This window comes from Lingula anatina, chromosome 2, assembly GCF_051362555.1.
Source record: "Lingula anatina isolate TDL-2025a chromosome 2, LinAna3.0, whole genome shotgun sequence".
In the NCBI taxonomy this organism is placed as follows: domain Eukaryota; kingdom Metazoa; phylum Brachiopoda; class Lingulata; order Lingulida; family Lingulidae; genus Lingula; species Lingula anatina.
The window spans coordinates 49,062,145-49,075,018 of record NC_141768.1 but is presented as its reverse complement, the minus strand read 5'-3'; the positions used below and the strand labels follow the sequence as shown (position 1 = coordinate 49,075,018).

General features: G+C 39.9%; 1 protein-coding gene across 8 annotated transcripts in view; it reads left to right on the top strand.

Moving 5' to 3' along the window:
• LOC106181509 (voltage-dependent L-type calcium channel subunit beta-1) overlaps positions 1-12,874 on the top strand; it is a 38,483-nt gene that overhangs the window by 6,649 nt on the left and 18,960 nt on the right. Inside the window, exon 1 of one of the 8 annotated variants that reach the window (XM_013565896.2) lies at positions 9,471-9,696. The exons of 6 other annotated variants lie outside the window; for them this stretch is intronic. In XM_013565896.2, coding sequence (XP_013421350.1) covers positions 9,646-9,696 — 51 coding nt within the window. In that variant the 5' untranslated portion in view covers positions 9,471-9,645. Of the gene's footprint in view, positions 1-9,470; positions 9,697-10,549; positions 10,926-12,874 lie in introns of those variants that run through there. One more of the 8 variants, XM_087002996.1, reaches the window with a different exon arrangement.

Sequence of the window (12,874 nt, the reverse complement as noted above, 5' to 3'; positions counted from 1 at the left end):
GTAACTTATAGTAACTGGCTCGCGCTGCCAGTAATTACGCCGCGGGATATTCAGGCCACAGACTGTGATCATAAGACATACCGCAAATAGAAAATAGAATTTAGAAAATAGACATTGCATGTGAACGAAGCCTAAGATATGTATTTCAGGAAAGTGATATATCTAACTAGACTTTTGGTAAAGTTCTTAATTTTCTTTAGGTAACTAAGTACTGATCATTCAGGACATACTCCATCTGAATTTTTATTGTTTTGAATTGATTGGTAGGGATATTGCCTTTTTAACACCATTTTTATGTAACGTACCACACACTTGGATGTAGAAGAAAGGTATTGTTATAGCAAATAGGATTTCATTCTGTTTGCAATGTAGGATCAGTTGAAAATTGTCATCACTTCTACAGATGACCATAAAAACCGTGGGGTGGTTTATATTTTATCAGATCCCTGCTAAAGTTGATACCTTTTTATTTTTCTTTGTCTTTTATATATAGATCAAGTTAAAGCTGATGTATTACAATGCTTAGGAATGATTTTATCCATGTGTAAGAAGATTATTCATGATATAAAGGGGCTCTATAGAGCTAAATAGATGTATTTTTAAGTGAAATATGTTTTGCTTTTCATAGCTTATATTTGGTGACAGAGTCTACTGTGGAGGCATGAGTCTAGATAGAGCTGTCCCATAACCAGAAAATTCTCTCTTCTCTAAATAATATCAGGACTCTGGAAATATGTTCATTTATATTGTAGATGATTTCATATTGCATCAAGATAAAGGCTCTTGTGTTTTTACTAGTACTGTCATAAATTTTGTTTTGGAAGGTCAAGGCCTTTACAGGAACGTAAAATGTGGATGTTTTGGTATATGTTCATTTCCCCTAAGCTGATTTGTTTTAGACTAGTTAATTGTGATGCCTATCCTCCTGCTGAAAGGAAAGCCTAATGGAAGCATGACAGAGAGTCTGCTGCCTCTTCTGTTCTAGAGCCTGTCAAGAGCAAGGCTTCAGGGGAATTTTAGAATTAGGTTGTACAGTAATATTGACAAGTAAGTACTGCAGAGAAACCCCATCAGGCAAGGTAGAGGGGCCTCCTATAGAGAGACAACATGGCAGTATTGATTGGCAGACACCAACTCAGCCAGCACTGGTTAGCACAGCTTTTTATTAAAATATCTGTGGGGATGACTTGAGTGAAGGCAGACAGTCAGGACTACTTCTAGATGACATAAAGTATATATCTTACTGCAGAGAATGGTCAAGATACACTGCCACCCATTCTTTAATAATAGCACTTATGAATAATTAATTTAAAAGCAATTGATTAATTATAAGCAAAACACATTTTTCTATCTAATCCATGGATTTAGGCTGTCCTCTACAGGTGGACTCCTAGCATTGTTGTGATAAGGTGAATGGTTTGATAAGACTGTTTATAGAAGGAGAGTGGAATGTAAGATACCTCAATCTGGGAGTCTTGTCAAAATCTAGTATCCAGACCACTGTTTACTTGGAGAGTGTATCCTGGGGGTGTATTGACTCCTGGTATGAATGTCTTGATGGTCATTAAAATGAGTATATGAGAATAAAATGATAAGATTGTCAGATTCAGAAAATGTTTGAATATGAATCTGATTTAAATGATTAGATTTGGTTTAATACCTGTGTGTATGTACACCCATGTAAACCTGGTTAAGTATAGAGATCATGCCAACCTTGAACACTTCTTTATCATGTCCATCTTAATAGAGACGTGCACACGACTGAACACTGTCATTACACTGGACATTGTTATCACACTGGACACTGTCAGCAAACTGGACACTGTCACCACACTGGACACTGTCCATACTGAATGTTGTCACCACACTGGACACTGTCACCACACTGAACACTGTCATTACACTGGACACTGTCACCACACTGGACACTGTCACCACACTGAACAATGTACACACTGGACACTGTCACCACACTGGACACTGTCACCACACTGAACAATGTACACACTGGACACTGTCACCACACTGGACACTGTCACCACACTGGACACTGTCACCACACTGGACACTGTCCATACTGAATGCTGTCACCACACTGAACAATGTACACACTGGACACTGTCATCACACTGGACACTGTCACCACACTGGACACTGTCCATACTGAATGCTGTCACCACACTGGAAACTCGCCACTGAATGCTGTCACAACACTGGATACTGTCCACACTGGACATTGTCACCACTGAATGCTGTCACCGCATTAGACACTGTCACCACACTGGACACTCACCACTGAATGCTGTCACCACACTGGATACTGTCCACACTGGACATTGTTACCACTGAATGCTGTCACCGCACTGGACAATGTCACCACACTTCACAACTGTCACCACACTGGACACTCACCTAATGCTGTCATCACACTGGGCACTGTCACCACACTGGACACTGTCCATATTGAATGCTGTCACCACACTGGACTCTCACCACTGAATGCTGTCACCACACTGGGCACTGTCACCATACTGGACACTCACCACTGAATGCTGTCACCACACTGGATACTGTCCACACTGGACATTGTTACCACTGAATGCTGTCACTTCACTAGACACTGTCACCACACTGGACACTGTCACCACACTGGACACTCACCACTGAATGCTGTCATCACACTGGACACTGTCACCACACTGGACACTGTCACCACTGAATGCAGTCACCACACTGGACACTGTCACCATACTGGATACTGTCACCACACTGGACACTGTCCATACTGAATGCAGTCACCACACTGGACACTGTCACCACACTGGACACTGTCACCATACTGGACACTGTCACCACACTGGACACTGTCCATACTGAATGCAGTCACCACACTGGACACTGGACCCTTGGTGGTCTAGTTTTACTGTCTTACAGGAGTATCTCCGGTATCAGGGCTCCGTATCTCGAAAGGTTCGCTATGTTGCGCACATGCGCATGTGTCTCGATTCCATAACCGATTCTTTCGAGATACTGGGCCATGGAATCGAGACGTGCGCAACATAGTGAACCTTTCCATATATGGAGCCCCAGTGTTGCTGGTCTAGTTTTACTTTCTTACAGGAGTATCTCAGGTATCAGGTGTGTTGGTCTAGTTTTACTGTCTTATAGGAGTATCTCAGGTATCAGGTGTTGCTGGTCTAGTTTTACTGTCTTACAGGAGTATTTCAGGTATCAGGTGTTGCTGGTCTAGTTTTACTGTCTTACAGGAGTATCTCAGGTATCAGGTGTTGCTGGTCTAGTTTTACTGTCTTACAGGAGTATCTCAGGTATCAGGTGTTGCTGGTCTAGTTTTACTGTCTTACAGGAGCATCTCAGGTATCAGGTGTTGCTGGTCTAGTTTTACTGTCTTACAGGTGTATCTCAGGTATCAGGTGTTGCTGGTCTAGTTTCACTGTCTTACAGGAGTATCTCAGGTATCAGGTGTTGCTGGTCTAGTTTTACTGTCTTACAGGAGTATCTCAGGTATCAGGTGTTGCTGGTCTAGTTTTACTGTCTTACAGGAGTATCTCAGGTATCAGGTGTTGCTGGTCTAGTTTTACTCTCTTACAGGTGTATCTCAGGTATCAGGTGTTGCTGGTCTAGTTTTACTGTCTTACAGGAGTATCTCAGGTATCAGGTGTTGCTGGTCTAGTTTTACTGTCTTACAGGAGTATCTCAGGTATCAGGTGTTCCTGTGGTTTCAGTAACTTCCAGAACTTTCTTCTGTTCCACTTTAAAAAGCGGGGTCAAGTCTTAAGATAACCTATCCTCATCACGTCATGGCTGAGAAAGAATGAATAATATATGCAACTGCTGGTTCTGCTGGGGAAAAGAATTGGGATTTCTGACTGCATCAATAGCCACATATTGGTTTTGTAACAGAAAATAATGGATACAGCGCCTAGCTTGGAATTGAGACTGGATTTGCATGCTTAATAATAGGAATCAACTGGAAACATACCAATACAAAATTATTTGCAATATGATACAAGTGTAAAAGATACAATACCCAATTTCTTATGTGACCAAATGTAATTCAGAATCAATTTAGTATTCATTTAAGCATTTAGCTATTTTTACTCATACAGGTCATTAAATATTGACTAGAAGTTTTACTCTGTGGAGTATGCTGATGAAGCCTTCTGGAGAGCCCTAATTACATTGTTGTAAACCTCAGGTGCACATAAGGCTTACTGTGGCTGGCAAGTCACCAGGGAGAGAGTGGCCAAGCTACAGCTCACACATCTGCCTCTGATACATGTGCTGTAAATTTAGATGTTGTATTTATATAGTGTAGGATTGAACTGATGTTACTGCTGCTAAGATGTGTGTCTAAAACTGTGACTGACCTGTGGAGTAGAAAAATATGAAGAAGAGATTGTTAACAAAATGGGTAAGGTAGAGGGATATTCTGAAAGGTTAGGATGTGGTTTTCATTACTAATTGTAATCAGTTTGCAGCCTTACATTACACATTATCCAGCTGTCTCTGTTAGATGACTTTCATTCCTCCTTTCTATAACATCTTATTTGAAAAAAAATTTTTTTTGAAGAAAATAGAACTGCTTTTTTAAAATTCAGTAAGATTGGGTACGTAATTTTTTTGTGGATTATCTTTGGTAATTTTTTTTTTTAGTTTTTTTTTCTTTAATAGAGAATATGATAAAAATTGACTTTAAAATTAACAAAGATTTTGTAATAGTGTAGAAAATGGTAGTAATTGTGATGCAATAGTCAAGGGCCAACACTACCCCCACTGACTGTCTTCATACTCTCGCCACTTTAATGGCAGATCCTTAACAAGGTGGGCCTACATATTCTCATTTTCAGTTTTATGTATCAATGTAGAAAAGATAATGACAAAATGAAAAGGAAATGAAAGAAAGGAAAGGTCACGTGAAGAAGAAATGAAAAATGAAATTCTTGTACTTAGTGGCATACCTTGTATAAAGTGATCATGGTTTTTATAAAAATTCTGTCCTTAATTGACACTTCTACAGGGATCATATTATTATAATGGAGAGTAAAAGTTTTGAATCCTTGTAGCAGTTCAGTTTTACAATGATTTGCTGCTGGTATTTACCAGTATTAATCAAGTAACAATACCAATAACAATACCAACATTCCTGTGAGATGAAATATGAAAAGCAACCAGAGAAAGATACGGAAAACACTAGGGTTTAAAATCAGAATGTTTAATAAGAAAAATGTTTGGTATTGAAACCATTGCCATGATATGTTGGAACGTCAACCACATTTCTACAGTCACAAGAGATGGTAATTATTTATGAACCAGATTAATTTCTAAGGTATGGGGGTATTAAAAAGGGGAGGGTTTTGTCTGTGACCTAAGCTTAAAGTACATTTAACTAGATATTAAAATTAATATTATTATTTATTTATTTATTTTGGGGCACAGCTATATACATATTAATGTCTGTTTCATTAGCTTTTTGTCTAATTACAAACATAATCATGTTTTCAAATAGTTGAGGGATGTAAATTTTTTATATTCGGAATTGAAAGAAACAACATTTTTTATGCCTTGAAACCATTGCCTTACTAGTATTTATTTTGCCTTTCCAAAATACTGAAAATTGTTGAAATATGATATGTGTATGATATTTTGAGTCAATCTTTCAAATTGTGAATGTGATTGCCTTCAGATGTTAATTATGTCCAAAGCAAAACACAAATGCTAGTGTTTATGAAGTATCAATTATGAAGCACAGTTATGCTTACCTGGGGTAGCGCTAGCAAATTTTTTTTCGCTTAGCCAAATCACCATTTGTCAATTTGTTATCCAAATGGTTATAATTTGAATAAAAAAAGTAAAATCAAGACCTTTTCATTTAGTCAATTTAAGTCAGTTTTAGCATTTGGCTTATTTGGCAAGTGTTAGCGCTACCCCAGCTGACAGAACTAACAGGGTTTTAGGGATAATGACCTGTCTAACCTGTGTGGACTGGGGAAACTGTGCCAACTGATTGTCCTAGACAGCATTTCAGGAAATATGGAGCTAGCTAAGGGACCATTTCCAGCCCCTATTGTACTAACTTTAGATCGATCTATCTCCAAGGGGATTCTCACTAAATTGCTATCAACTTGAGTAGCTTAGATGTCTGCCATGCCTACTGAAGGGTAAATTAATTATTGTTTAGCAGCTTCAGTAGGCGTGACAGACATTTAAGCCGCTTAAGCTGAAAGCAGTTTAATGAGAAAAACCCCTTGGAGATGGACTGATCCTGTTAGATGGATCTAGGCATGGGAACCCAGTCATAGGGATAATGACCTGGTTAACCTTTGTGGACTGGGAAACTGTGCCAGCTGATTGTCTTAGATGTCATTTTCAAGAAATGTAGAGCAAGCTAGGTATCAGGAAGCTGACTGTATTCATAGATGTACCATCTCTGCTGAGGCCATCTCTGCTGCATTCCCTGAAAAAAGAAAGAAAGAACAAAGTCATGTTTATTGTCTAAAAACTAGGCTAGCTTAATTCTAATGGAAGATGAACTTTTGAGAATGTTGACTTCTGGACCATTATTAGATTACAGTAATCTTGTGACCAGTAGTAAACGGAGCTGAAAGATATCCTCCAAGTCCAATACAGGTCAATTATTTAGATGAAGTGTGTAACCAAGCAACATCAGAAATATTTAGTTGGGACAGAGAAGAAGTAAAAAATCACATGTATAACCCTTGAGATGCCTTAGAATGCCAGAAATAGAAATTGTATTTTGAAAAGTTATGTCATGATTGTGTTTTTTGGAAGCCTGTGTTAGTGCGTATGTTAGCTGGGAAAATAATGACCAGTGACTCCCTGAAAGTATTGCTTACTAATACTAGTACGTCAGACAAAAACCTTTAACTGTATGTGAGATAAGACTTAAATAAGTCAGTCCTTTGCATAAAAAAACACTTAATAGACTTTCACTAACTAGAAATTTTCATTTTAGTGAGTGCTTGGAGTAACTCTGTGGTTTTTGAGCTGGTCAAAAGAAATCACTTCAGTTCACATTTTGAAAGTATAGTGGACATTAAGGGCTCATTCTGAATTAAATGATGGTTCTACATAGATCCAGCTCTGCTGGGACTCCCCCTGAATACAATCAGATTAACAGTGGATCCAGCTCTGCTGGGACTCCCCCTGAACACAATCAAATTATCAGTGGATCCAGCTCTGCTGGGACTCCCCCTGAATACAATCCGATTAGCAGTGGATCCAGCTCTGCTGGGACTCCCCCTGAATACAATCCGATTAGCAGTGGATCCAGCTCTGCTGGGACTCCCCCTGAATACAATCCGATTAGCAGTGGATCCAGCTCTGCTGGGACTCCCCCTGAATACAATCCGATTAGCAGTGGATCCAGCTCTGCTGGGACTCCCCCTGAATACAATCCGATTAGCAGTGGATCCAGCTCTGCTGGGACTCCCCCTGAATACAATCAGGTTAACAGTGGATCCAGCTCTGCTGGGACTCCCCCTGAATACAATCAGGTTAACAGTGGATCCAGCTCTGCTGGGACTCCCCCTGAATACAATCAGGTTAACAGTGGATCCAGCTCTGCTGGGACTCCCCCTGAACACAATCAGATTAACAGTAGATCTAGCTCTGTTACTACTCTGCCTGAATACAATCAGATTAACAGATTAACGTGCTCCTCCTGGCATTGAGCTGAATGCGGCAAAGCTGGTGATTATATGAGTATGTCAGAAACAACAGGAGATGTTTTAAACTGACTGCATTTAGTGATAGTCCCCATGTAGTCAGATCAAGCAATATATAGAACGTTAGTTGCATTGGGAATTAGCTCTAGGAAGCTTTCTGTGTAGTTAACAATGTTCAGTAATTAGTGCAGGCATGTCTTCAGCCTGATGACCATGACCAGGATAACACCACAGGCAGGATACTGAAACCTACTCTTCTAGTTTCACTCTATGAACCTTTTACCACTAGATGTTTATTGACAAATTGTAATGTAAAAAGGGATTTCTGTTGTAATCTCACTCAGTCACCTTTCTGTTTTTACACAATAAAACCCTGGTTTCTGTTGGGTGTCCAACATTAGTTCCAGGAAAATGAACTTCCAAGAAATAGCAGAAAGTGAACATCACTTATAAATTTTGCTCTTGGAAGCAGTATTATTGTATTAACTTCTGGAGGCAAATGATCATTTAAAAAGGTGGGATTAATCAGTTTAAGGGTTTTTAAGAGTGGGAGGATGTATATTATCCCCAAAGGTGTTGTGTTTTACTGTAATGGAGTCTAGTGACGTGTCCTCTGTTAAAGAGTACCCAGCCCTTAACAGGAAAATCTCTCAAGTTGTGCCGCAGGGGATGTGTGCTTAAAAGGTAAATGACTAACAACTAAGAAACATTTCATAGCACACATGTATACCAGCAGCTTGGAGAGGCATGTCATTAAAAATGGAGCTGATTTTAATCATGACATTTGGTAGCTGTTCGTATAGCTAGCTTGCTATACAGACACCAAGTCGTGATGTTTAAACTGACTTTTAACCCCCCCTCCCCCCTCCCAGAACACTTTAGTTCATTGCCAAAGAATTTCCTTATAATGTTTGAACACCTGCTTGTCTTGAAGATATTGCACTGTCATGCCACCTTTTGGCAACAAAAAATGCAACAAGAGCTAGGGTATATTCCACATCTTCAAACTGAATCAATAAAATCTCTTAAGCGGTGTTTTTGTGCCAAATTCTTTCTCCCTATAACAGAATTGTGAATTGATGTTCTTTTGTTGAAGTGAACTTCAGTGTATTCCCTAACCTTAGCAAAGTAGCAGACTAAGATAACGGCTGTGGCTTTATTGACGTCAGAGAGAGGCTGGGGAATCCAGGTTGTATGTGAAGAGTGTGAGCCTGCAGGAATAAACTGACTGCTGAGCTGGTCATCATCAACTGTCTATACAAACCCAAAGTATTGAATGTCTCCACTTGTTTACAGTATACCAATAAGGGTCTAGGGTTTACTGAAGCCGTAGTTTGTTTTGTTGGGAAAACCAGTTTAATTAACTCCACTGTGGGAAGACCTGGAAGTGAAAAATAACTGCTCTACAATATAAATCCAGTGTGGTATGAGAGAGGTAGAAACCACAGGTTGGCTTTGTGGTATTCACATTTTTGTTGTCAAACACAGGATGGAGACAGTAGTTTACCTGCAAGGCATATAGGCTGCAGTTTCAATGCCAGTGTGATTCTTAATTCTCTGAGGTCATTTCAGTGTTTGAAGTCAATCATAATTGCCATAGCATGATCGATATGGGGTTACTCAAGAAAACACTAACAGTAGAGGCAGGAGGCAAACTGCTTATTCATCCTAATGAAAACTTGTGAGCTGGGATGGGCTTTGCTGTCTTCAGATGTGCCCATATTTGTCTCAGGATGTTTTCTCTCTAAAGATTGACACCTTATTTCCAATGCTCAGCAGTGAGCTGTTGTGTGGTGGAAGTGCGGAAGGATCAATTTAATTAGCCTGTGGACTCTGTGAAAATATTCTGAGTGTAATTTATTCATTACACCACAGTCAGAGAGAGAAGCCAGTACAGCATTGACCAGTTTGGGGGAAATCTTCCTCTCTATGTGATAGCATGGGACGTATCAAGAAAAGTATCTCAGATTTAGGAGACAGTTTTAGTTGGGTGAGTAGAGGTTACTTTGTACATTCACAGTGCTCTGGTATCAATGTGGTGGCAATGAAATCTGAGAAGACTGGAGAACTACTTTAGTGGAATTTGTCCAACTGATCATTGTGAAGGAAGGAAATATGGCACTGTGACTGTGACATTTATTGCAAATACGATGTATCTTTTAGTTGGGGCAGCCAGGATCCAAGCAGTTTTCCTGTGATGTGGTTGATTTTAAACTTAATGCCTGAATTTGTAATTATATATTAAAAGTTGTATTGGGATCTGTTTCCCTAAGAAATAATACAAATGTGAAATTTAGCCAGATTTGCAGATCAGTTGGAATGTGGAAGTAATATTTCAGAAAACCCTATTTCCAAGTGTCTGCTTACTTTAGCCAAAGCCTATCACTGGTTCACTGCTGTATTCATAGCAACATAAATTTCTACAAATTTATAAGTGATGCACCACATCTGTCAGTTTTGTAGTCAAACACAGATATTGATTTTACATTTACATTGACTGAGGCAAAGTGTATTAGCGTATTCCTATACATACTCCGTATAGCATTTTTGTTGGTAATGTCAATCTTACACAAAGACCCACAGTGCTCAGCAAAAGCTTTTTTTCCATGCAATCCAGGCATCAAGTGATAGCTGCTACAAATTTGATATCATTAGGCAGGGCCTGCTCCGGTTTCCTTTCCCTGGAGACTGGAGGAGGAAAAAATGCTGCAATTCCAAGGACAGATCCTGAGTCACGCCTGCTCTGAGTGGATCTATATGCTGAATAATAAATCTGTCATAATCCATGTTTATCACAGGTTGAGATAAAGTCTTTTTATTATGCATGAGCCAGAGTAGACAGGCAGTATGAGTGTGTGAGGATAGAGAAGAAGGATCTCACTGAACTGTGCCATACAAGATCCACCAAGCTGGCACACAAGTAAGGGCCGTAGACCAGCTGCACACTGCCTGATTGGCCGCCTTACTCTAGAGGATAATTCACATAGATTACCTTCCACTAATCTGCTAAAAGAGCTTTGCATTCTAGACATTTAAGCTGAATGTTGGATGTCACAGGGGCTGGAAGACTGCAGTGATAGGCAGGGCAGCCTAGAATACTGATCAAGGGGGACGAGGCCGCGAGCTGCAGGGAACACACAGACACACATGCAGATGGTGACCTCGGCAAAGTCTTCCTCAAAAGCGAGGCTGTTTGATAGTGGATCTTCCTATTCATTGGTGAGATCAAAGTGGGCTTTGTGAGAGAACATGACAGACAGCCATGTATCAGGAGATGTTTGTTACTATGGTAATGGTTAGGTGACTGGTGAGGTCATGAGAGAATGGAGGCTGCCTATGAATGGGAGGTCTGCACTGATGCTTGGCTCTCTAAGGCTGGCTAGGCACAGGGTTGGGGGTGTTCACTCACCTGTGGGTACAGGGCTGGGATATGTTAACACACCTGTGGGTACAGGGCTAGGAGTTGTTACACACCTGTGGGTACAGGGCTGGGAGGTGTTAACACACCTGTGGGTACAGGGCTGGGATATGTTAACACACCTGTGGGCACAGGGCTGGGATATGTTAACACACCTGTGGGTACAGGGCTGGGAGATGTTAACACACCTGTGGGTACAGGGCTAGGAGTTGTTACACACCTGTGGGTACAGGGCTGGGAGGTGTTAACACACCTGTGGGTACAGGGCTAGGAGTTGTTACACACCTGTGGGTACAGGGCTGGGAGGTGTTAACACACCTGTGGGTACAGAGCTGGGAGGTGTTAACGCACCTGTGGGTACAGGGCTGGGAGGTGTTAACACACCTGTGGGTACAGGGCTGGGAGGTGTTAACACACCTGTGGGTACAGAGCTTGGGGGGGGGAGGCTAACACACCTGTGGGTACAGGACTGGGGGGGGTGTTCACATACCTGTGGGTACAGGACTGGGGGTGTTCACACATCTGTGTTTGGCTTCATATTAGTAGTAAATATAAAATGAATATACAGTGTTTTGTAGATCTCTCAGATCAAAATGAACAAGCCTATCTTTCCTCTTGTCTGATCTGTTTACACTACAGTATGAGAGAAGGATCTTATTGATTTCTGCGCAAGGCACTACTGCTTTGAGACCACATAGAATGACAAACCGCCAGTTACACAAGATGCACAGGTCAAACATTTAACACTAGCAGCCTGCACTCAAGGTTGAACTGGAAGATGAATAATTTAGATGAACTGATGTAGAAGTTATGCAGCATGAAGAGTGCACTTCCTTCTACAAATGATGAGATATATTTGCATTAAGGAAGGCTGGCAGTTTATATTAATGTTTGTATATCAGTGATATGATCTTTTTCTTATATGATGACTTTGGCCAATAGTTTCCTTCCCCTTCTTGCTTGGTTCATGATTTTCTTCAGATGTATAATCTTTTGTGAGGCTTCTGTTCATTATATTGAAATGAAAAAAAAAAAATAATAGGTTCATTTAAAAACTTGTTGGACCATAAAAGTAAACAGATTGCTATGAATGCATCCTTGCTGTTACAATTTCCACGCTCTCTCTCTCTCTCTCTCTCTCTCTCTCATATATAGTAATGGAATTGGTTTAAAAGAAAATTTTAATCTGCCCAGTTAGCTAGGGAAATAATGATATCTGATAGCAGAATCTCTAAAACATTGTGATCTAATAATTTTGTTCCTCTTAGGCAGAAAGGTATCTGCTTTGACCAAAACTTGGTAAATCGAGACAATATACATGTATATAAATGATTTCTCATAGAATTGAATTTTTTTTACTTAGAATATACTATTTTCTAACCTTCCTTGTCCTGATGGTTTGGATGTTTAAGTCAACCAGGTGTGATTTTTGTAGTTATTTAATTCCCCAAGCCAGGAAATTGAACTGTATTGGCTCTATTGATAAAATAGAGAGGGGTTATTATTGCTTTAGGATTCCAAATGTCTCTATTGTGATTGGAGTTAATTTTAAAAAATGAACTTGGAACATATGTGGGCTTGCCATTTCACATTTAATATGGCTGTATTTCATATTTTGGAAATGTGAATCTAGCATAGAATATGTTGTGTCAGAGTGATTTGGAATATCACAAGTTGCAGTGATCAACAGTTGATAATTGATATCTTAAAGAAAACAAATCTGCACCAAACAAGACAATAATTATGAATA